Genomic DNA, 25,192 nt, shown 5'->3' on the forward strand with positions numbered 1-25,192 from the left:
TTAAACGTCGTGAGCAAGCGTGCATTTTGCCCCACGTGCGCTACATTTGAGCTATTTGTTGCAGTTTAAATTGAGTGCACTGTGGTCGATTACACGGTCATCATTTATCTTGAACTTGAGTGTGTATTTTCAAAAGCAAAGCTGTACGATTTGGAATCAAAGCTGTTCAAATATTTGTTTAGCATTTTTCAAATATATTCCCCACGAGATAATGTAACCTTTCAAAGAGAAACAAATATGTTACCAAAAAACACAAAATAAAATCACAACCATCATTGTTAGCCGTCAAAAACGCTTGACCGCTGGATATCCCACCGTGCCGCTCCAGTTCGGGTTGTAAACAAACATCAAGGAACGGAGCAAACCCCGTGCAATAAGAGATGCTTATTTTGCTGCTGTTTTCTGCCGTTTTCTTCGTCGAGACAGCCCAAATTACCAAGGACAAGGATGCGGCCGCCCTGAACCAATCGGCCAGCTTCAACCCGCTCAGCCCGCTGGTAAAATGTAGCTTCCTGCCGCTGGAATTCCTGGACTGCGAGGAACCGATCAACCTGAAAGGGAACCGCACCGCGCGCGAAGAGGGCGGCATGGGGTGCGTAAAGTTTGGCGGCGTGTACTACGACGAGGTGGAGGTCACGAAGGTGAACTGCATGGTGTTCGAAAACATTGAATGCTATGGGCCGCGGGAGTTTAAGCGCGATGGCTTTCCGTGCGTGAAGTACACGGACCACTACTTCGTCACGACGCTGCTGTACAGCATTTTGCTCGGCTTTCTCGGCATGGATCGGTTCTGTCTCGGCCAGACGGGTACGGCCGTCGGGAAGCTGCTTACGCTCGGCGGCGTCGGCATCTGGTGGATCGTGGACATTGTGCTGCTGATCACGAACAACCTGCTGCCGGAGGATGGAAGCAACTGGAACACGAAGGTGTGAAACACCGGATGCGGTTGTTTTGTCCCGCTGGAAGCCCCTTCTTCGGGTTCGGATGTGGTTTGGTGGCACAGAGGCAAAAAGCAAAAGGCTGATTGAGTCATTTTGTAAGTTTGTTATTTAAGTTTGTTAGGGTGTGAACAGGACGATAAAATAAAGAATCTTATGTACGAATATATAAGAAAAGAAGCGCGCGCTGATGTTCGTTGCGCTACCAACGAAATAAATAGAGAGTGCAAAACATTTCTTAAAGCAAAAAAAAAAGAAACCATAGCGTGTTCTTAAAGAAATTGTAAGGAAGTTAAATCTGTGTTTGATCGTATCGGGTGTGTGCCCTGACTTCGTCTCTAGAAGCTTTCCCTCTAGCCGTTCCTCACTAAGTCTAACTAAACACCTAAGTTACATAGTGGGGGGAAAAACTTAAAAACTAAGACCTTCAACCGTGGCCAGCATGCACTGCACTGCTTGTTGATTAAACATAACGTTGTAAATAAATCGATTCGCTCTCTTACTGAATCTTGTTATGCGCATCAAATGCGAGAGAAACATTCCCACCGGGGAAAATACTGGGAAAACAGGATAAGGAATTAAAAGTAAAATTGCTATTCGACAGAAGGAACCTTTAGCTTGGTTTAGGGGGAGAAATGCAACTGGTCAAGTGTTAATTGGGGTGGTTTTTAAGCTGGAAATGCGTGCACTTCCCTTGCCAAGGATATGCGCGCGTGTCAATAGGGCCGTGCAGAGTATTGTAGTACTCTTTGTCTTATAATAATAATAGCTAAACTGCTGTGGGGTGATGATGACGCTTAACGTTTTGTACTTTCATCAGGAGAAGGATGAACTGCGGGTGCCAGTGAAGGAAAGGATGAGATGGAGAGCTATTGTTTGTTGTCTCACTGGGGAATGGGGACCCTTCTGCTCTCGGGCATACTAAGAAAGAAGCTAAAAAATAAAGATCTCTCTCTTGTTGTTAAAACCTAGCCTATCTTCTAACAGTAGACCTCATATGTACACACAGACCACCAGAGCGGTGTCTGTTAGTTTTATACGTTTTTTGTCGGCCTCGCCATTGTACTAAACCCTAGTTCCTTACACTTTACATTCCTTACACGCTACTGCCGATCGCTAGACGTCGTCTCCGCCACTGAGCATCGACTCGTAACCCGATTCTGCAAGCGAGAACACACTTTTCGCACACAGCGTGTCGGGATCGCGGGCAGGTACTAGTGTTGCATGGTTAGTAAGCAGATCCACCGTCAACAGGTCATCGGCTGGCTCCAACCCGCCTCCGGGGTCGGCCAGTAGAGCGTTAGTGTGTGGATTGGGCGGAGATTTGCTTACCGATTCGCTATTGCACAACGGTACCACCGGTGGCGGTATCGACGGGGACGATTTGGAGGCTTCCGCATTGTTGGACCCGTCGTCCAGCCCGTAGGCACAGCTTCTCATGCCCCGCCGGAACGCTAGACGCTTTCGCTGAGAATCTTCCCCGTTCATATCTGCGTACAGCTGCTGGACACTGTCGAGGAAGCTGCTTCCGTCGTCCAGGTTTGCGTCCAGCGCACCGAGCCGGCTGGCAGTGTCGGCACGCGGCAAATCCTCCTGCTCGCCCGTTTGCTCCTCGAACACGATCTTGCGCTTTCGATTTTTGCGCTTCTGCCGGTTACGATCGCTTGCCGCCAGCTCGTGGCCATCACCGTCCGGCGGCAGCAGCTCACCAAGCGCTTCCAGCTCTTTGTGGTGCCGTTTGCGGCTCAGCAGCCGCAGCTCGATCTCGCTGGCCGCGGACAGCCGCAGCGGGTCCGGATTTTTGTTACATATCTGCACGTTGTTGGTGTTGGCCAGCATTAGCATGGAGAGGAAGAACCGGGCCGTACTGTGGGGCGGCTTGTGCTCCAGTACCCGCTCGAGCGTGATCGCTTCCACGCCGAGCGGTGCGGTCGGATCGAACGTGTCAATAATGTCCGTGCCGTACGCGTGTATGTCGAAGTGATTGCGCTTCTCCGACTCGATCAGAATCGGTTTCAGCTTCCGGTGCCATGCGCTAACCTTGTCGAAGCGTTCCTTCGCCTCGTGCATGCTTTGCTGGATGCGAGCGTTTGCTTCGTCCGTGTGCTCTTGCAGCGGCTCATGCTGCACGGCGGGGCCGGGTGCGAACGGTTCCTCCTCGTTCGTCACACTGTCCGGGGTGGTGGGGCGGGGAACCGCTTCAGTATCACTGTCTGCTGCACCTCCATCTTCCGGAAGGGGCTCGAGCCGGGGGCTAACGGGTGGTGTGCAGGAGTCTTTCCCATTCGTACGTTCGACCGTGTCGGAAATGCCGGAATCGCACGACAGTGTGCGGGTCGGTGTGGCCGGTAGCGATGATCCAACCGCCCTTCTGTTCGGGCTGCTGGTTAGAAGTTTCGCCTTTTCCGGCATCCCTTTGAACCACTCTTCGGCCGCTTTGCGGGCGGAGAGGATTTCCTCCTCGTCGAAGCCTTCAAAGTCCGGCTCCGGTGTGGATGGTTTCTTTTGCCGCGCGGGTGATAATTCCGCACATGCAGGAGCACTTTTTGTTCGTTTATTGTTCGGTTTTTGTTGTGGTTGATCGGTTTCATCGTCATCAAAGCCAAGAAAATCTATAAGAAGAACGCACATGGGCGAGTTAGCTAATTTGCGAAAGATTCTTAAATAACCCTTGCAACTTACCTTCCAGGTCCGGGGTTGATGGTCGCGCGAGTGATTCAGCCGTCGGCTTTAGACTGTGCAGCTCGATTGTGTGTTGCATTTGTTTTCTCCATTCCTCCTGGCGTTTGGCAAGCTGTAAGAGTAAAGAGTAAAAAGAGTGTAAGAGTAAAAACACATGATGCAATGAACAACTGTACAAATTCGTCCCAACCACCGATGCAGCGGGTCACGTACCTCCAGTTTCATCTTCCGATACTCCATTGGCAGCGTAAACTGTACATGCTTGCGGGCCAGCTCGTCCGGAATGCCGAATATGTTCTGCACCAGCTTTGCCGGACGCAGTACGGCGGGCCGGGGGAAAACGACCCCACGGGAAAATGTGACCGCTGAGTCCGCTTTTACCTCCACATCCTCCAGGCGAATGGGCCCCGTACGGGGAGGAGATTCCCGATCCACACCGATACCTTCGTCCACGCTAAGCCGTGGTCCCGCTTTTGTGTCGGTGCATTCCAATTTGTCCGTTGAATCGAGCTCTTTTACGGTCGAGTCGAGGTTCTGTGATGTATTTGTATCCGACGCGCTTAACGTAAGATCCTTCTTTTCCTGCGTACTTTCCAGTTCCTCCACCGAGGACTCGTTCGCCCGGGACGAGGACAGCACACCGCTGAAGGAAGGATCACTGTCCTCCTCCTCAGTGGCGCTCGTTTCGTGCTCGATGCCGGAATCGTCCTGCGCCTGGCTGTCACTTTTGCCGCTGTCCGGTTGTTTACTGCTTCCATTTGCTGCGATAAGGTTCGGGATGCTGGAGGTAACGTTCCGTGGTCGAGCTGACACATCGTCACCATCACCGGCGGGCAGCTGTACCGCCGCCCGTGCCTCATGGTCCATCAGCGAAAGGATCGGATCGGTGTCGTAATTGGTCACCCGGGCCTGTATGAGCGCGTTGTCAAAGTCCGTCGTGTCGTGCAGCTTGATCCGGTACCGGTTGCTCAAATACTCCGGCGGCATGTACAGCTTCAGCTCGCGCTCCCGCTGCGCCAGCACATCGGTCGGTGCGGGCATGCCAAGGCGCGTGCAGCGCTCCCGCTCCGACAGGTGCTGCTCGGACAGGAAGTCCATCACGTCGCACCGCTGGAAGAAGCGCTTCAGATCGTGCTCGGCAATCAGCGAACCCGTCCGCCCGTCGATGTAGTTCAGGTGGATCTGGTAGTCGTACCGCGTGCCGATCGTTTCGCCCGACTCGAGATCCAAAATTTGGCTCTTCAGCGCCGCCCCATTGCTCGACATGATCGGCGCAATGCAGGCGTCGTCCCGCATGCGGTTCAAAATTTCCTGCCGCCGCTGGCGGGTCGGATTCGCCCGCAGCTCCGCACAGAGGTCCTGCATCTGCCGCACCTTCGTCCGCCGGTCCACATCCACGGTCGCGACCGGTCGGATAAGCGATTCCAGCTTGGCCAGCTTGCCGTCATTGCACGTAAACTCCAAATCGCCGAAGCAATCGGACAGGGACTGCGGGTTGAACTTTCCGGCCCGCTTCCGACCGCCGGTTTTGCCACCTGCTGCCGCTTGCTCCTCCTGCACCTCTGCTTCACCTGCGGCCCCCTTCTCCTCGTTGGCCTTTTCCTTCTTCTCTTCCTGGGCCTTCTTTTCGCGCGCCTTTTGATCGTCGCACATGTGCATGATGATGTCCATGAGATAGTCCACCTTTCGGCCGTAGATTTGGGCGGCACACTGGATCAGCATGCCAGCTTCGGGGAAGTTTACATCGCCATAGCGTACCCGCTCGTACACGGTCAGCCAATGGTCGAGATCAAAGTTCCAGCAACGGTCCGCCTTTTCGGTTGTGTGCATGAGCATTGCTGCAATTTCTTCACCTTTCTGCAGCGAACCACTACTGGCCGCGCGACCAGCACTGTAATTATCCACCCTCGGTGGGGCAATCATGCTGGTGCTGCTGCTCCCACCACCACTGTACGATGGGCCCGCATCTAGCCCGTGCTGGTTTTTCGTTCGTTTGCTCGGCGTATCATCGCTCCTATTCCATTCCTCAGTTGCATTCCCGGCCTGTTGCAGCTGCCGTAGCTGGTTGGTGCTGTTATTTCTGTAAATGGAAATCATAGCAAACACACCAAAATGTAAACATTCAGGCACATCACAACTGGCACGCGGCCGAGCCGCCTCGGGGAGGGGCAAGGATGGGGCCTTGTTACGAACCGTTTCATGATGATATTATGATAATTATGATTTTGCACATTATTCAACACAACACTGCACACAAATTTCGGCACAAACGGGCATGCTTTTTCCCGGGGAACAAGACAAAACAATAACAAAGTTCTCACCACCTACCACCACACGCCATTTTTCTTTTGCTTTCCTTTTCTTTTTCTCTTTTGACGAAGCACTCAGTGCGGGGCTGTTTTGAACGAAAGAGTGGGAAAAAGTTTTGACGAAACTCTTGCGTGGCGGTCAGCTTCGTAGGCAGCCCTGCCGGCGATAGCACGAAGCTTGGTGATGTGTTGGTGCGTGTGTATGAACGCGTTTGGCGCTTGTTTTGTTTACGCAGGAAAGAAGGTGATAATGCTAATAAGAAAAAAAGCTGTTTCCAATGATTAACACAGATTCTAATTAAATAATACAACGCTCTGCAACGTTTTGTTTTTCAATAATTTACTATATTCTCCCACGCACGTGTGGTTTATTCACTCCTTAAAGTTGAAATAATTTGCCAGAGAATTACGAATACAAAAACAAATCAGCGATCAAATAACGTTTGCAGCCCTGCCCCTTGAATGGAAGGGGCAACCACCGGCAGTCCCGACAGGGCTGGACTATCTCCTCCCAGGCCCGCGCTCACATCCTATCCACAAGCTCGCACATTAGCCTGTCCAGTGGGTGGCATCCTTCGCCCCGGCCGCCGGCAAGATCGCCCGACTCGCCCACGTCCATCGGTTCCAGCCCGCCGGCCAGCCGATCCGCATCCGTCAGATCCGGCAGCGAGGCGAACGCATTCTTCACCATCTCGCGCACCTTCTCCAGGTGGTTCTGGAAGCGCTGGGCCGTCTCTATCCGCTGCCGCTTCTGCAGCTCCATCATGACGCGCAGCGTTTCGCGCGCCTGGTGCGGCCTGAACTCGTTCAGCAGGTGGTGGATGTGCACGAACAGCAGGCTGAGATCCTCGATCTTTTCCGCCCGTCGCGGGCTGTCTGGATAGTGCACCAGCAGATCGATCAGGTCGAGAAAGTTGACCAGCAGCGAGTGGTTCAACTTTTTCAGCTCCTTTCGCCGGTCAAAGTGCTGCGGGTACAGCCGCTTGAAGCCCTGGCTTTCGAGCGGCCGGATGATGTTGTCGTCGTTGCTGAACGGGCTGCCGAACATTGTGTACGCATCCTGGATCGGTGCCGGGGGCTTCGGGGCACGGTTCTTTCGTATGTTTTCGTCCGTGTACAGGTTGATGTACTGCGCGGGCGGCAGCGGCAGCGAGCTGACCTGGATGGCTTCCGCGTTTGACATCGTGCGTACGGTTGGCGGTGGGTGGCACAAGTAGTTAGCGGCTGCGGGAGCGTGAAATAACTCTAAAACACGATAAATATTCGGCACAGCAAGAACGCTTATATCTTTTCCTGCTTGTTTTGGCTGTCCGAGAAAAAAAACACTGCTTGTCAGTACAGGTAATCCGCGAGAAGTGCTCCTGGGGAAATGTCAATCTAGAGAAATGTCAAGGCGTTTATTACATCTTGCTCAGTGCTCATGTTGCGAGAGGGTGCATTTACACGTCGAGAACCGCTTGAATGAATAATGAAAATTATTTTATTGTTGAGATTTTTAATTTTTTTTAATTTCACTATTGAGAGCGAAACAGAAACGTTAATAAAACTGAGAAAGCATTGAACACATACTTGCAAGAGAAAAGTAATGAGGGAATTTTGCCATGACGATTCGTTCAGTTTTGCACTTTCGTTAAGAATCAAAGCATCGCTAGATCTTCTTCTTTATTTGGGGGATCGCGACCTGCCACGTGTGCATTTACCGATTTGCATGAAAAGCAGCCCTCAAACTGATCATTGCTTTAAATTTCGGTTTCGTTAATATCAATATAAAATGAGTAATTTAAAGTTCGGCATCTTAAATCATACTTTGATTTCATTTCTTCACTTTTATATAACAATCCATATATTCAAGCTTTATAAAGCAAGAACGGAGGGTTCCGTGGTACAGTCATCAACTCATACGAAACAATTACATGCCCGTCATGGGTTCAATCCAAAAGTGGACTGTTCTCCCGTAGCAAGTATAAGAATTGATTATCCGGCTGCATGTTACTGAATAAGTCGCCAGCCTAAGCATTTTCTAGTCAACTCTGGAAGAATACCGTAGCAAAGATGTGCTCAAGAAGAAGTGAAGAGAAGAAATAAAGAGTGAACAGTCTAACCTTTTCCAATTTACATTTTGTATGGAGGTATTCAGACTGCTGTAACAGTACCAAAGTATCAAAATCAATGCTTGCCACTAACGAAGTGAAATGTATTTAAACACCCCAATTCATCATTTAATCTTCATCTCTTCACCAAACCAGCAATCCATAGAAATCATTTGGAAGAACACACAAACTGTACATTGATGCTAGAGCGTACTTTCACTTTCCGACAGCGATGGCGCAAAACAAAAACCACCCTCCTAATGGATGTTCCGATCCATCAAAAAGCAACAACGAAGATATGACTTTCCGCTCTCATCTTTACCACGCGATACAGGGTTCGCCCACCAATTGGTGAGCTCGAAAATCTTCCCATTCATAAGACGGTCCCGGTTGGAGCATATCCCCACTCGTGGCTTCTATTGCGCAAGATCGAATGTGATGACCGAAGCTGAAACGAAAGTGCACGTGGCTCAGGCCGGCACAACAGGTGGTCCGTGCGGGCTATCAGGCAAAGGATCAAGCAGGCTGCGAATTTGCTCCACTTCAGTCTGACGGCAGCCTTCGGCGACGGTAGTGCTCCTTTCGTTGGGAAGCAGAGTGTTATCCTTCCAGGCACTGTCAATCGTATTTCGCGCCTATAGCACGGCCAGTGACTGTTTTAGCAAGGGAGTTGAAAATATTAATGGTTTAAAGCGTTGTGGCTGAGCAAGCAGCAGATAGTCGATAAAGGATTAACGTGTACGTGTGTGTTTGTAAGTGTGTGTGTGTGTATCCATAAAACAGCTATGTGCTTGTGTTCAGATTTTAGGTGCCGAGCTTCGGTGCCCACAAGGAATACCGCCGAAGCCGCAAGGAATTCATTAATCAATTTCGGTTACCAATCAATTTGCGTATGGCAGTTGTGTGTTCCACTTTTCGTTCGCATCCCTGTGGTGTTGGTTGTGCAAGAAGTGGTAGCATGCAGGAAGCACCCAGTGTAGGGGTGAAGTGAGCGAGCGGAAGTGTGAAACTGAGAATCAAGAGTTTGTGATTTAGAATCCATACAGCGGCCCTGCGGGTGGAGATTCATCCACCAGATTCCGCACCAGTCAGTTTCATTTGCTGTCAGCAAAGCCCACGGAAGGAATAAATCTTGATCAGTTCTTTTAATCCACAAAACCCAGTGGTGGGTGGGTTTTTATTGTTGTGGTCGTTTCATCGCCTGCCTCATCGCCGCAGGTGGTACATTGTGACACACGATCGTTTGTGCAAGAATGGAAAAGTTAAACCAACAGCATAACTGAATCGTCAACTTTAGGAAGCGAGAAGACTCCACTTGTAACAGCAGGCCATGAAGTGTGGAAGAATGTGAATGAAGCTAAAAAAAAAAAGAAAGAAGAGGAGTTTTCTGATCAAGATTGAACGGATAAGGAGGGGAGACCCGTGTTGTGTTGTAAAGATTAATTGAAATGCGGAAAGTGCAGAAAATGTGAAAATATTTACCCTTCGCCGACGGTATCCTTGCGGAGGGTGCCGTCGTTTCTGTAGTGTGTGTAGCTTATGTGAGGAGCTAAATGTGAGTGTGCTGTGGCGACGTGCTCAAACGCAGCGCTATGTGGTTGAAGAGCAATGCTTCCGTGTAGTGCATTCGGTTTGGATGAAAAACAACCTTTCAGCAATTATTTATTGTTCGTCATTTATCAGCGAAAAGTTTGGTGATGAATGTTATTTTAAGAGCAATGAAAAGCACGGGAAGGTTTAATGCTGATGTTATGTTCTGACAAAAAGGCAACATACTGGCGCAAGGTGAAAATAACATGATGATAAAACCAATCAAATTGGAAAATAAAGTAAGCCAGCATCGATTGGCCGGATTGGCATATTGGATTGATTCGAAAAGGAATTTATTGCAAAAGGAAATCGAAATTCCTATTACAATTTATTACAATGTAGCACAATTCAAAGTAGCTTTTTTACCATTTATCCGACCCTTTTTGGTAGCGTTTCGTCAACAATGCTGAAATTCGTTTGTTTGATGCTCTATCTAGCATTTGCTTTTTCGCAATAAACAGACAGTAGACAACAAAATGTAGAGAAATCGCAACTTAAAATTAAAAAAAAGAAGTAAGCTTGTTTGTTCTTTGTCAAGTAGGCCGATCAGTTCCTAAGCCACCGACACGGGCAACGTGACTGGCTGACTTTTTGGACTGGAGAGGAGAAGAACATTTTTCAACAAGTGCTTGTTGCAGTACTACCTCCTACCCCCGTGCCAGTGTCAGGATGGGCTGTGCAAAAGTGAATAAAAGGACAGTTAGAGCAATGGAGAACTTGAAACCATTTCCAAAACACAGGCCGATTTTTCGCCCGTATTGGAATGTTAAGCCATGTGCTGCCAGCCAAACGTGTTACGAGAGCCACAGGAGCCAAGGAGCAGCCCCAGCACTCGTGGTAGCTTTGGCGTGTTTATTGTTTCGAGCATGTGTGTCTTTGCACCGGGTACTGTGGCGGGGAGATATGTTGGTAAAAGTTTAATTAATTTTGTCGAGATTTTTTGTTTCGGCACTTTGTTCGTTTGTGAACAGGCCGTAAATAAAAGAGTGTTCCGAAGTGGTCACATTTCATGGGCAAAACCGCTTCTAGCTTGGCGTTAAAGCTTTCGATCAACATTGCCTTCAGCAAAAACAGTTGGTCCTAGATGAAACAATTTTCATCCTCATTTCTATATGGTATACACAAGTTGAGCTCTCATAAATTCCACTGTTTTGATTCGTTAAAATCAATGGATTGAAATATCCACATCATTGCTGTTTTCCAACATTTTTCAAAACATCGATCTGTTTTCCTCTTTGCAGAACCTCATAAAGCACAGCAGTCTGTACATGATCTAATGCCTGATGTAATTTTATGACAAAGTTGATAACGTTGATACGTAAAAAAACAAATTTTGCATACGCTACCATGAAACGCTATGCCTTACTGTGCACAAGAAACACGAGAAAAACGGCTGTCGATCGTCGCAAGTCGATCGTTTTGCTGTTTTTGTACGACAAGCACGTTTATGTAAAATCGTTACATTCCAATCCTGTTTTTTGTACATAGATAGCACAAGGTTCAATCGTAACATCCATTTCCCGCGTAAAGGTTAGCCGTTAAAGGTTGTGCAATCTGCCAGAAGGTTAATGTACAATCTCAAGCGAACAAATTATCATACGAAAATATGCTGCACTCTATGATTTGCATGAATTTCTGACAAGAAACCGGACCGGAGGGAAAGAAGCTTTACACTAACCGAAACACATCGGGCAAAAGGTAAACCTTCCATTTTAAATAACCGGCTTCTTTTATAGCTTCCGCAAACGGCCCATCTTGTGCGCTGCGGTCAAATACGAACTGCGGGCGAGGGCTGAGTTATTCCAACTTTCTCGGTAGTATTTTGCATTTTTATTTTCCCACCACCACTGGGACCGGCAAATGGCCCGTGAAGATGAGCCGCGCTTCCAGGCGATTCCGGGAACATTTACAGCCGCTGTGCTGCGTGCTTAAATTAAACTTTAATGAGCCAACAGTCGAACTCATTATTAAGCGATATCTCATCCAGCGACGAAAGCCCCAGCGCTCTTGATACCAATTTTCCAGCGCTGCTAGCTAAATGGCTGTGGTGTGAGTGGTTCAATTTCCTTACCGTCAAAAATTATTACCAGCGAAAAGGTGCCTAGGAGGTGGCTGTTGTTGTTGTATCTTTTATTATTTTCTTTCAAAGTTAAATAGCTTCAATCGAGCTGCAAACGGTGTTACACGGCTACGGCTACAGCAAGAAGTTTAAACCTTTCAATACGTAAATCAACACCTGTGCGTCAGATGGTGAGGTACTCTTCGCATAAAAAAGAAGAAAAAACAAAAAAAATCAATCAAACCACTTTATACGCGTTATGCTCATCGGCCACTCCACACGTAAAGTAAAATAAAGTGAAACAACCCAACAAAGAGAGGGTGATGAAAATGTAGAAAAAAGCGTGTGCTATCGATGGATGCGCCCAGTACTTTATGAAACTATGAATAAATTTGCTTACATTTCACACACACCGGCCAGGTGCTTCGCATCACAAAGGCTTATTCAGGCTTTTATTTTTTAATGTTTTTTGCTCGTACTCCCACGGCTGTGAAAATACACACATACCAGATAGATAATACTCACCATATGTGCACCACATGGTTTGATAATTAATGTTACGCCCTACTTCAGGCATACCCCTAGGCCCTCCCCATGAATTCCTCAGCATGGTACTGTGAATTTGAAACCATCGTTTTTTTTTTCAATTGAGGATAACGGTTTCTTTCCACCTGCGTGTACATTCTCATACGCCCATTCATTACAATTTACACCGACAGTACAGGGCCGACGCGCGCCACTCATCACGCCGGTTTAAATGGCATCAACATGAAATATGATTCCCGGCAATGGACCCGTTTCGGTTGAGATTTACCATTTCAGGATTTGCCGCTCACTATTCCATGCCCCGGCCAGTTTCGTTATGCGCTACTGGAGATGGTACTGCCCCATTCCATTCCGGTGATGGGATTGCTTGGGTCACACAGCTGTGGTGGCCCACCCTGTCGGGTGAAATCGATGAAATGTACAGGTACCGGCAAAACGGCCAGGGATTTGGAAGGGGGAAGGGAAAATTCTCATCAGATTAGTACCGGCTTCCGTGTGGAATGGCGGACAGCTCCAGGCGTCTGGAGTTTCCAGTGTTTGGGGGTGAAAAAGCGAGAGAGAGAGAGAGAGAGCGTGCGCCCGTATGTGATGTTGGGATTTATCTTTATTTGTCTTCTTCCCAAAGCAGTTTATTTCTTTGCCGCGAATATTCCGAACTGTTTAAAATAGCCCATCTGACACGGACCTACACTCATGCGAAGCATAGAAACGCCATGAAAAGGGAAAAAAAGGGCAAAGGTAAAGTGAACGGCAGCTGGAAACGATCCTGGAATGGTGCATTGGCTTTCTTTTTTCGACCATCGTTACATCAGTTTTGCATTTCTCGTTGCGTTATGCGATATTGCTGCCGCCCGGTGCGGGATCATCTAGCTCAGGGAAGAATTCCAATTTTATCCACATTTATGATACACCCCATATGGTTGGTGGCTTCTTTTACGATGACCATCACTCTATTTGTACGGATGAGGAGGGAAGCCATCGAGAAGCGAAAAACGAACCTGTGGTATGATTATTTGCAATGCTGTCCCTGCCGGATTCGTCCTCACTTCACCGGGCTCTATTGGCAGCTGGCTATCAGTGATGCTAAGGCAGATGCACCCCGTTCCTGGATCGGTTATAATATACACCCCACAAAACAGAACGACCCTCTAAGAACAGTCCGGCAAAGGGGGAAGCCTTCCATTTGGATCTGGCTTTTATGGGCAGTGAGCGAGAGTTACATTTTCTCGGAACAGTGCGTGTCTGTCTGTCTGGGCCGTAAAAAGGGAGACGAGGTTTTTGGTGGGCCTGGCTCTGGGCCGCGGTACCTTGTGCCCGAGTGTTGCAGTGGTTGTGGTTGTTGAATACGGAAAGATCATACGAGCAGCTACTGATTGATGTTTGAGGTTCGGCTTCGGTGATTTTTGATCATCGTTTGGGCTGATTTTTTGATAGCTCGGTGTTCTGTTTTGGTTTCTCTTTTTATGCTTCGATCGTGAATTTATGATATCGTTCGCATCCGTGTCCCGGGTCGTGAGCATGAGCTTAACGGCGAGTGAAAATCGAGATTTTGTGTGTGAGCAGCGTGTAATGGATGGTGTATATTCAATGGGGTAGTGATTTTGACAGTGTTTTTTTTTTGTGTATCGAGTTGATGTTATCAATTTTGACGAGAAAGCAAAACAGAATATTTGATCTGATAGGTGAACTACTGCATCGCAATGTTATGAAATTGGATTATACGTTTGGTTGCCTTGCACGTGAAAGGAAAGCAATCATTGAAAAAAAAAATGCCCATATTCTTTGGTTACTGAAGCGAGCAGAGATTTCAATACAACTGATGTAGATTTTTCTCACTGCATATTAAGCTAGCACCTTTGACCCTTCATAAACAGCAAGTTAAAAAACCCGATTTAGAGAAGAAATGTACTCGCCTCAGCTATAACAACTTTCTATTTTCATCTCCATTTCAATGCTCCAAATGTGTTTTGCTTTCGTTCGTGGACAAAGCATAAAGATGTGTGATAAGAGCTTTAAAATTTAATGAAAAACGGGGTTACAGGCAAAGCAAAACTTATGTCATCAAACGCGGTTGACGTACAGCTTAACGCAGTGCAAATGTTTCTTTACAAAATAAACACACCAAGGCAAGTAACGACTTTCCCTTTACGAATATGGAAAATAATACAAAAAAAAACGTACTGACTGTACATCATTTGCAGAAAAGCTTGCCGTTTTTTTTGTTTCATTTCTCATCGAGGGTGCATCAGATTGAAACAACCTGCCCGTTCATGTCGTTAACCACAGCTTGATGAGTGTATTAAGGATTCTGTTACATGCACACACACACACATTAACGCCAAGGGGCAGGTTTCGCAATCGAGAATGAACGTGAAGAGGAGGAACAAAAAAATAAGAAGAAAAAACTCAAATACGACCCTTTGCGAAATAAAGTTTCTTCACGAACCGGTTCGCTCTTATCGGATCGCGACAGCAATACCGTCACAACCCATCAAAAACCATCGCTGGGTCTTACAGCAGGTGAAGGGTGAAAAGGAGTAGCATCGCGAGGGTATTTCGCGAATATGGAGCTGTAAAGGAGAATTTGTACATTTTATTTTACTTAACACAACTTAACTTTGACCGTTTTTGGTTATGCGGTTGAACATAACGAAGTAAGTGCTTAATTGATTTGATTATTTGGAAGATTTCGCAGAACGTAATATGGCTACATTGACTTTTAATTTTAAAGCATTTCGGCATAGAAGGAAAAGGAATTTAATTACTTAAATTTTATAAATTTAATCAATTTACAATTAATTAGTAATTTATTATTTTAAATTAAAGGAATGGTAATTAGTGTGTTTAGCCTAAATCGTGTTTTTTCATGTTTGACTTAAATATTTTTAATCGATCGAGATTAATTTTTCAAAATAAAATTTTGAACAAAAAAAAGCTTTGAGATATTGCGTACAGAGGAGCTTTGATAAATGGTACATAAAAATGAATGTTTACAAGAAAAATATTCTCGTATCACGCCACCGGATTTACCCTTCAACCAACAGTACGCTGGCTAGTCTCTCGATTCCCCAAACCAAACGGAATGGAAATGAAGCGCAAAAGTTGCACATTTATTGTCGTCGACTCTCCCGGGGTTGGCGTAATGCGTCTGCCTGTGTCTATTTGTAGCTGAGTATACAGCAAATCCGTTTCCGTTAAGCTTATTTGTTATCTGCATGTTCACCAAAATTTTGATATTTGATAAAGTATGATTTTCAGTTTTATCGCCACTATTGAACCGCTTTTCAGTAAAGCAGTGAAGAGCGAGCAAACCGGCACTATTATTACATGCATTTTTCGGTTTCGCAGAAAATTGATGGCTAAAAATGAATGATTAAACGTGTTCCAATTGTAACTGTACATGCTGCAATCCCTTCCCGAGCCAATCACATCAGTCAAAATTCTCCAGATAAAACTACACTTGTTGTTCAAGCAGTTCATATTCACTAGTGCGTGGAGCGCGTAACGTTATTTCGACGAAAACCATCAATCTTGCTTCACAGAAAATCAGTGTGAAAACTGATCCAATTGATAGGAAGCAGGTTTGCTGAGCTGCTGGAGAAAGTGATTATTTTCCTCAATGAAACCAATGATAAATTTTATTGGGAAAAGCTATTTCATTATTATTGAAGTGCTATCATTTGCTGAAAAATGACTTATCTGAAAAGGACTTTACTGAATTGCCAGTAAACGATTCGTCACTTTTCAATCTAGCTTTAATGGCTGTTCAATATACTTTGTCTTACTGAATAACAATTGAAGTTTTTCGCATTCAACTTCAACAGTTACTAAGTATACTTTATTGTACTGAAATAACTATTAAAATTCTGACTGAAAAATCGATTAGGATTACCTCAAATACAGCCATATGTATTAGATGTGTAAATTAAATGTTTCAAAAAAAGCAAAAATTACATTATTATTTTAAATCGTAATGTTACATGTTAAAGCGCAACGGTTTTAACGATTGAAAATTCTCCTTTTCCAAGAAGTTTGACTCAGAAGAGCATGCAAAAACGTGTCAATGATCTATGAACGTTGCGTGTGAGCCACTAATTTCGAAAGATTTTGCTTCCAAAATCAATTAGTACTATTCAAATGAATAGTTATTATCCAATAAGCCAGAGTCTCACTTACTTTAACGGTGTTTAAATACTAATTCCATGCGATCGAATGACCAACAGGAACGCAACACAATCTCCGTCCAATAAATCCATACCACTTTTGCGTTTAGTAGCACTTCAGCTACGATTACCATTTCCTCACGACTTACTATTGCCTTTTCGTGAATCAAAGTTTTCCAATAACACGAACAGGCACACGCAACTTCGTGCCACACAACACACACCAGGAATAAACTCACTTATCAACAAACTAAATCAAACTCGAAGTCTTTATGTCCACTATCATCGATTGGTTTATTTTACGATTTTCCGTCCACCGATTTCCCAGTGCCCGTTGCTCGTCAAATAAAACCTATCTATCTCATGCGGGTGCGGGTGTGCTTTAGTGTGTGTGTGTGTGTGTGTGTGTGTGATACATTCTCGCTCCATTAGCATACAGTACACAATTCGATGTACGTCAACGCGTTCCACCCCTGGCCGCTTAACCGACCCACCAACACTGGTGCGAATAGGCAATAAATCGAATGGATGACTCTTGCGGTCGTAAACAACGCACGGTGGGCAAGGCAACGCGGTTAAGCGCTATTCGGCTAAACGGCCCAAAAGGGAAAACGCAGCAAACGGTCGCAGTTCCAGCTCGCTGGTTACTTAAAGGGGAAGGCGTGTATCCTTGCGAGACCTACCATCCATAGTGCGGAAAGCAATTACACACACACACACACACTATGAAAACGTGGACGCCTGATTCGAACGGGAACTGGGAGATTCGGTGTGTGTGTGTTATCGTACGATTCGATCCAAACGTGCTGCTGCAAATGGCCACGCCATAACAAACTAAACAAAAAAAAAACCCCGGTGTGTTTGTGTGCGCAAATGTTCGAAACGAGTCGAGGCAGTAAAACATCACTTAATTTGTTTGTTTGGCAAACGGTAATGCAGCGTTTAGCGGGAAATAATAATGGGCGATTTACGCCGAATGCGTGGAATGTGTGTATGCACGTTGATAAAGATAAACGACCGCTGGACGGGCGGCAAACGGCTGTCGAGCTTACCGTGCGGAGGGAAACTTTTTAAGCTTTTATGAACCCTATTTTCGGGCCAAATCTATGTAACCTTTTTCCGGCTTGTGGTTAAACTTGCTGTCAGAGTTCCGGTACACTGGTTGTGTGTGTGTGTGTGTGGAAACGCATCAAGCAAACACAAAACCACACGGAACTATTAACAAGCTCACGGTTTTTTTTGGTTTGTAGATCGTATTTGTGTTTCACAGCAATCGAAACTCAGCTCGTGCAGGAGTGTCCTTTTTCTATTCTGTTGCTTTTGTGTTACAATTCATACGCAAATAACGCACCGTGACACATGATGATAAAATTCATTGCTCCAAAGTGTGGTGCCAAATTGAAGGTGCGTTGCAGAAATTGAAACTGAACCACTAGCGCAAAATACTCTCTTCTCAGCTGTGTACGGCAGGCAACCAGAGTGGTTTACGTTGTGTAATCTGGTGCGCACAATTTCACGTCCTGCCTGCCTAATTGGATTACTTCTTGGAAGATGGCTAGGTTGGGAAGCAAATTGGTATGGTATGGATTTTTATTTTTCAACACAAGCCCACACCCTTCCAGGTGCGCAGCCGAAGATGCAGCCTGGTAGTATGGTCGCTAGTACTCAAGCACCTTCCACTACACTTGTGAAGAATCTACCGTTCCAGCGCTGTGCACATGTCAGTGCGATGTTAAAAGGTTGTGCTTCATCTGCCCCTCTGCCCCCTTTCCCATCCCAGCCTAGCTAATGGCCAATTAAAGCATTGATTCTTTTAGGCGATGCGATTCGGGGAATGGAAATTCATTTTGGCTAGAATTTTCTTCACTGCCCGCCATTTGGGGGGGGGGGTGGGGTGTGCGACGTGCTTAATTAGCGTTTTGAATTTTACAAGTACGATAATTACTTTCGACGCGGGAGTGTGGAGTGCAATGTAATATTTGCGCAAACGAGCTTAACTCAACTTTCAAAGTATTTATATGCTTCCCCATTTTGAAACAGAGCGCACCGCCAAGTCGGTCGGCAATGTGCGTTGATGTTCTTTTGCCAGGTTTTTTTAAAGCAACATTCATAATAAAGGGATGATGAAGGGATGAAAGCGCAACCGTTCTGTGTAGAAGTTTGGTAAACAATTTTAATTTATTTGTAATGCACTTCACATTGTTCACGGCAAAAAGATGTAGGGTAGAAGTATTCAGGAGGAAAGAATGTAGATGTCAATCGACCTAGAAAAGCTACGTGCCACAGAATGATTGTCTGAAAGCTTCATAAATATTATCGTCAGATACTGATAGTTTCTTTGAGTGTGCAGGATTTGTAACATGTTGAAAGTTGTAACTGTTCGTCATGTATAGAAATTAAACGTTGTGATTATTTTTTGCTACGATCCTCTTTACTTTTTTTTGAAAATGTTGATACTACTTGCCGATTAATTTGTTGCTATTTATTTTCATTTTTTGCCACAATAGCTGTCTAGTACACAGTTTATACAGACTTGAAAGTAAGATATACCGTGAAAAGCATTTGTAAATGTTCCCAAAAATAATATTAATTTTTCCATTTAGATATAATTGTACTTCTGGCGTGAGTTGTAAATGAATGTGATTCCAGTAGAAAATTTCGTGTGTCGGGGTGTGGTCTCAAAATAAAGCAACAAAAAAAGGTGCTATAAGTGTATTCCACAGTGGGGCGTGTGTCTCTCATCCGTGAGCTCCAAAAATGAAATGAATGCAAAAAGTGACGGAAAGTGCGAGAAAAAAAAAGATGAATCAAGCTTCCTGCAGTGTCGTGGTAGTGTTCAATTACAGCTTCCGGGTGAAGCAGAGCTTTTGCTAACGCAACAGTAACCGGAATGTAGCAAAGTTTAATACTGCTTTTATCTGACCGGTAGAGTGTGTCTTTTCGTCCCCTTTTAAAAATAAAAGTAATAGCAAAAAAAAAAACCTCGTATCGTCGGTAAATAGGGAGTAAAATTACGATACAAACCGTGTTCTCGTACGTGCGGGTAGAAGTGATTTGTGCCATGGTGGTCTGTGCTGCCCATCCGTAAATCGCAGCAAAACTCCAGTGAGCACAGATGGTTCGTGGAGGGTTAGTGTGTCCGGTACCGGATGACGAGGGTAGATGCTGCTGCTGACTTTGTGATAAGAAGTGGTGGTGATAATGGTGATGGTGCTCGTGGTGGTGTAGGTAGTGGTGCTAGAGGCAGTGGTGGTGTTGTACTTCCCGCCAACAAACCAGGGGAAATAGGTGTGAAACCCAAGCGCCCGTAACCGCCCGTTCCGTCGTCTGTGACTGTGTGCAGCGAGCAAGCCAAGTGTGCAGCCAAAATGAGCGAGTCGGTCGAGCTGGAGCTGTTGATAAATTGTACCCAGGCGACCATTCTGCGGTTTCCCTGGTCGACGGACTTCAATACGACCGTGATCGGCGAGCTGAATCGGACGGAAGTGCTCGACGTGTTGGGCGAAATGATTACGAGAAGCCGTGGATACGTGCCCAAGTCAACCGACCTGCTAACGCTTAGGTAAGGACACCCTCCGAAGCGCCAAACCCGCGGCTCCACGAGGGTAAAGGAGAAAGTAGAAGGCCCCCGTTCGTGTTCTGGTTGATGAATAATTTATCGGACATTTTCTAAACAATAGAAAGGCGCAATGATGGGCCACGCCGTGCGTGGGATCTATTTTTTTGTGTAGCCTGGCGGGGGAAAATTATGCAAACTGGTGATGCGCTCGGGAATTGGAAACTTTCTGGGATGCGTGTATGTGTGTTGTGGAGTACGGGATGCTTGGCGTAGTTGGAGGAAGTTGCACGTAAAGTTCGTTGAAGCATAGGATTGTTCGAACCGGGGGCGCAGGCAGGGCAAGCAAATTGATTTTCGAAAGCGGAAATTGTCTTAACCCACCTACACGCAACGTGTCAGTGTGTACACAGACCAAACTCAACGACAGAGGAAAACAACCTTTTATGGAAGAAAGGAAGGAAGGAGAACTGACTGAATTTCTCCAGAACTGGTCACGTGCATAGTGAGGGGGTTCGGTGTGCTTTAGATGCCTCACTAACATAAACAGCTGGCGTTAACGCATTGAATAATGATGTTCAATTATGATAGCTGAAGCGTTCCTGGCGTGTTATTACACAATTACACTCAATTTATACATAATTCATATTCGACGAAAAGATTCTGTAATTAGTTTTACCGGTATGTATACGGGTCATCTTTTGATTACTTTGCAAAGTGCGTGAAGGTGTGCAATATGATGATATTTTTCATACTATCGTAAAACTTAGGTATTAATTTTTGGATAAAATATCATAGAACCGTTTATAGTAACAGGGTTTTCCAAGTCAATTTCCAATGACTATAAAATTATTCGATGCTTGCGAGATATTTTTCCACAGCGGTGCAAATGTTGCATTTGCATCACAATAATGTTTCAGATCTTCCACATGATTTTCAACACTTCTCAAGCTGGATTGAGTTTGACAGTTCTTTGGGATGTGTTGCAAATCATGTGTAAAAACTGAAATGTTTTAATATGATACAAATACACCATTTGACAGCTGTTGAAAAACATCTTCTAGAAGGTGAATAATTATGTGTACATTGGTAAGTGACTTGGAAAACCCTGTAAGATAATCTTTATTTGCGTTTCTTACTTTTATTTTATACATAGCTGACTGCCGTAATGATCAATAGCGCTTTACTCCATACAAACGAGGAGCTAAAGTTTTGTAATGAGAGAATATGTTTTGAATGCAATATGATACCCGACCGGGGATTTGATTCCTCGTTGCTTACGTCAAAACTCAAATTGTTAAACAACACACATTGGCCTGACGGCAACCCACGATACTTTGGCCCTTTCAGCCCTAATCGCAGATCATGATGAATGGTAACGTATAGCCCTTCATACTTGCTTTATTCATTGTTGATCACTGGCCCGAAAAGTTCCATGCTGAAAATACTGTGCATTTGTGGAGGATGTTACATGTTGTTTGTGCAGGATAGTTGACAGCACGGGAAGTCCTGATGACAGGGTACCCCCTGAACTTTGCAGCATGCAGGATAAAAGATGCAGTGATAAAAGGGCTAAAAGAAAGTCAACAATTCCGCTAGCGATACATTATGCATTCGGTGCCAACCAATACAAAGGGCAGGTTTGGTTGAACGCAAGCGGCTCGACAACTCCGAATTGAGTACGATTGTCAACTTTTGGGATGAAAACAAGTGACTGCTGTGGAAACACATCCCACTTTGTTTGTGAGCTACTGTAGCCACTGTTAAGGAAAGGTCGTGTAGGCGTTGTTTGGTTGAGGTAAGGGGCAAGTAAAAGTTGTTTTTGTCTTGATTGTGTTCAAGCTGCTTCTACGGTCGTGTCGAATTTTGGATGAACTCAAGCGACTTGGTTATGGGCCAATTTTGGATATGATATGTGATGCGGTAAATATTAACATCGCCATGCAAGCGTACAGCAGCGACGGGGCAAAAAGATCTGCCCTCGGAGGATTTTTGTTCCTACTCGGTACAGTGAATATGCAAAATCTTCCGAGAACAAACTGATGATTTAACATTGCATAGCCAGTTGTGTATTCGAGCGCATACATATGTTTTCTAATGGATGGCGCAAAGAAATTGAGATTGAGATCCCATATGCAGTCATTTGAAGCGTGTAAAATTGCTTTGACTTCATCACCTCGTTCTGCTCGAAGCTTTACCATGTAGTTACGTAGTCTGCGCTTCTCGGGGAAGTTCAAATTTGCAAGTGACTGCACCGACAGCATGGCAAACCCACCAGTCGGTGTCCCGCAAGGGAATTCGCCATTTGCAATAAGAATCGCTTAAATTAAAATGTGTAGCGAGAAGCGTGTGCCGTGAGCACAAGAGCTACCGCTTGGGATGACGAATAATTGATGAGTTGTGTCGTAAATGGTAAATTCAACCAAAGAGGGAAAGAGATAGAGACCGAGGGACAGAGAGCAAGAGAGGTCTGAATAGAGACAAGTTGCCAACGTGTGTGACAGTTAGTATGTATAAGTACAACATCAACCGACATTAACGTACAATTGTTGGCTATATTACGAATGGACGGTCGCTGCCTCGACCACCGTTCCCCAGTGGTCTAGTATGGCAATGTGCCCTTTTGTCAATTTCTCACATGCAACACAGGCTCCTGCACCTTGCTGCCGCACAGTCAACTAAACCATCGCTTCGGGCGTGCCATGGGTTGTCTCGAATAGTTTAGCCTCCAAAGGGTTCGGTCAAAATTTGTCCAGCCATGTTCAACGGTTGACAGACACGTACGGAAACATATGCGCTTCACTACACACACAATGATGCTGCACTCCCAGGGCGATGCCATCGTCAGGCGTAGTGCAGTGAACGAGAAAAGTCTTACAGCGGCTAAACCGTACAACCCGTTTCAAAATGTATGCAGTATGTAGATCAATGTTTCGAGGAAATGTTTGCACGTTTTCAGCACGTTACGAATAAGTCCTTGCTGTTGTACGCTGTTTGCTGATAGCTTTTGACGAGTGGTACGCACATTGAACGCTTTACTGCTACTTTGGCAAAGTTTTGCGAACAAGGGTTTGCTTGTCGTTGCCGAAGGGAATATGGTTTGATTGGTTTACCGTATTTGGCATATGCATTATGAGTCAAGTTTCTTTGACGATGTGTTGGCGATGCTTACGATACTACCAATTTTTGGGGATATAATAGGATCCTATTTCCAAGCTAGAAAAGATAGCACTAAAAGACCAAGCAAATTTGCTGGCTAATGCATACTTTGCATAATTCCAATTTAAAATAGATTGCAAAAATTTAGATAAATTGTGAACTATTCTCATTACGGGAAAGCAATACACTGATTAAATTTCGTGATTTACAATTCCTTATCTGATTTGCTTGAAAAGACCTTCATTTGAACTATCGATTAAACTGGTATTAAAATTCCACGGAAACAGCAATTTCAATTATTGCATTGTTTCTCCTCCTCAATCAAAAAAGCAGCTGCTGCACCGTTTTGCCATCATGCGGAGTTGATCGCGATTAGAGAGATGAATGTTGTGAGATTGCGTAATTTATTTTATTCATTGGTTAAAAGCCATTGCAGGGCAAGTGTTTATGGAAAGTCACGCTACATTCCAATCGCAATAGCTTTATCATGTTGCTGCTTTCGTATTTAAAGGAGTTTTGTGGTTGTGTTTTGTTGTTGTTTGGTTGTTAGTTTGGTTGTTGTTGCTGTTGCATACACACGCCAAAATGAAGACAGCACCCGTGCAACCGAGAATGTTATAGTATTGAGCGAGGTAAGATTGTAATGCCGTAAGTTCGCTTCTTGGAAGTCCGCTCTGGTCCAGTGCCGTTCACGGCTGTAAGGACAAAATTCGTAGAAACACGTGGGCCCGTTGTCTGACATCCCCCGTTTCCGAACACCATATACTAAACGGAAATTAATTGAGCGACAGATATATCGTCGTCTTTTGCGGCTAAATCCGGACGTGATGTGAATGTGTGTTTTCGCTCCGGGCCAAGAATATGGAGTGCCATTAAATTAGTTGGGAATGTCGCCTTCTTTGCCATTCCCGAAATAAAGACGACGATTCGTCCATTACAGCCCTCCTGCCACCTTCGTCACATAATTTCTGACCGGTCTGCCGGTCTGCCGTTGCCGATTGTTGTATGTTCGTTTGTCATTTGCTGGTCCAGAATTTCTGGATCGTCTTCCTGGACTCGCCATTATCGGGGCTCATCGTTCAACACCGTACTCATGATTAATTTTACCACATGGACATCTATTTCGGCAAACGTAAACTTTCGACGAATAAACAACCGCACAATGGCGCACTAAAGAGCGGAAGAGAGGTTCACTTTTACTTGTTTGTTTTATCGTTCGCAGAGAGTTCATCACGGAATGCCTGTTCCCGACCACCAAAAGCCCGTACGAGCTGCCCTGGCAGCTGAAGACCGCCTGGGGCGTCGTGTTCGGCGCGATGCTGCTCGTAGCCATCACCGGCAACTGCATCGTCCTGTGGATCGTACTCGGTAAGTGGACCTCTCGGGGCGCGGATGCTCAGGCGAGCCGGCATTGATCCGATCTATTAATTTACGTTTTGTGGGCGCGAATTCGGATGGAGCGGGTAATTAGAAAGCATCAATCTAGCAAATCCGAGCCCCGCTCAACGTTCGCGCCTGATCGCTGGTCGACTGGTGGTTTGGGAAAGTTTAGTGCCATTTGCCAACCTTGAGCCAGCCTCGGAGTTTAGCGGCGGTATCGCAATGCCTGCCAATGGTGGGTTGCCCATAATGAGGATTTTTGAGAGTGCACATCAAGCCTTCCATGATTAAAGCCGTTCATCATTGTCATTTGAAGGCTTGTTACAGATAGTTACGTGCCATTTGTTCTTGTTGGTGAGTGATTAGTTGATTACAGGTTTCATATTGTTTAACGATGCTGTTTTGAAGTCGGGAGTATGGAAAAGTAGTAAATATAATGGTTGAACATTAGTGACACGAATAAGGCTAAAAGATGAACCAGTTAACAACGAAATTGGATTTCTAATCTTTTAAAGTAAAATAACTATCTAAGCTAAATTATGTAGTTTGATTTTATGTAAACATGTTTCATAGTTCGTTTTCAAGATTTTTACGTTTCTAGAGTTTCATTGTCAGTTTTCAAAAGTTTTATAATTTGAGTACGAGATACTTGTTTGAGTATAATAGCTAAACTTAAAAAAATGTAAATAGATATAACACAACTAACAGTCTTCATTTTAA

The 25,192-nt window shown here is 45.3% G+C and overlaps 4 protein-coding genes across 5 annotated transcripts in view; 2 read left to right on the forward strand and 2 right to left on the reverse strand.

The window, feature by feature from the left end:
* Nucleotides 1-307: 307 nt before the first annotated feature.
* LOC1273139 (TM2 domain-containing protein CG11103) lies at nucleotides 308-1,197 on the forward strand. The gene has a single exon (XM_312091.6). The coding sequence runs from the start codon at nucleotides 381-383 to the stop codon at nucleotides 930-932; it is 552 nt and encodes a 183-aa protein (XP_312091.5). The 5' UTR covers nucleotides 308-380; the 3' UTR covers nucleotides 933-1,197.
* LOC5667610 (uncharacterized) lies at nucleotides 1,030-5,999 on the reverse strand. The gene is made up of 4 exons (XM_001688311.3): nucleotides 5,814-5,999; nucleotides 3,834-5,700; nucleotides 3,621-3,732; nucleotides 1,030-3,550 (listed from the first exon to the last, which is right to left on the reverse strand). Exons 1-4 carry the CDS (start codon nucleotides 5,819-5,821, stop codon nucleotides 2,055-2,057), a joined length of 3,483 nt encoding a protein of 1,160 aa, XP_001688363.3. The 5' UTR covers nucleotides 5,822-5,999; the 3' UTR covers nucleotides 1,030-2,054.
* A 253-nt stretch (nucleotides 6,000-6,252) lies between these two features.
* Nucleotides 6,253-7,277, reverse strand: LOC1273138 (mediator of RNA polymerase II transcription subunit 7). Its single transcript, XM_312090.4, has one exon. It carries the CDS (start codon nucleotides 7,110-7,112, stop codon nucleotides 6,453-6,455), a length of 660 nt encoding a protein of 219 aa, XP_312090.2. The 5' UTR covers nucleotides 7,113-7,277; the 3' UTR covers nucleotides 6,253-6,452.
* Nucleotides 7,278-8,469: 1,192 nt separating this feature from the next.
* Nucleotides 8,470-25,192, forward strand: part of LOC1273136 (tachykinin-like peptides receptor 86C) — a 53,047-nt gene continuing 36,324 nt past the window's right edge. Inside the window, exons 1-3 of one of the 2 annotated variants that reach the window (XM_061645567.1) lie at nucleotides 8,470-8,771; nucleotides 18,981-19,939; nucleotides 24,315-24,460. In XM_061645567.1, coding sequence (XP_061501551.1) covers nucleotides 19,746-19,939; nucleotides 24,315-24,460 — 340 coding nt within the window. In that variant the 5' untranslated portion in view covers nucleotides 8,470-8,771; nucleotides 18,981-19,745. The remainder of the gene's footprint in view (nucleotides 8,772-18,980; nucleotides 19,940-24,314; nucleotides 24,461-25,192) is intronic. The other variant, XM_061645568.1, reaches the window with a different exon arrangement.

Source organism: Anopheles gambiae, chromosome 2 (assembly GCF_943734735.2).
Source record: "Anopheles gambiae chromosome 2, idAnoGambNW_F1_1, whole genome shotgun sequence".
In the NCBI taxonomy this organism is placed as follows: Eukaryota; Metazoa; Arthropoda; class Insecta; order Diptera; family Culicidae; genus Anopheles; species Anopheles gambiae.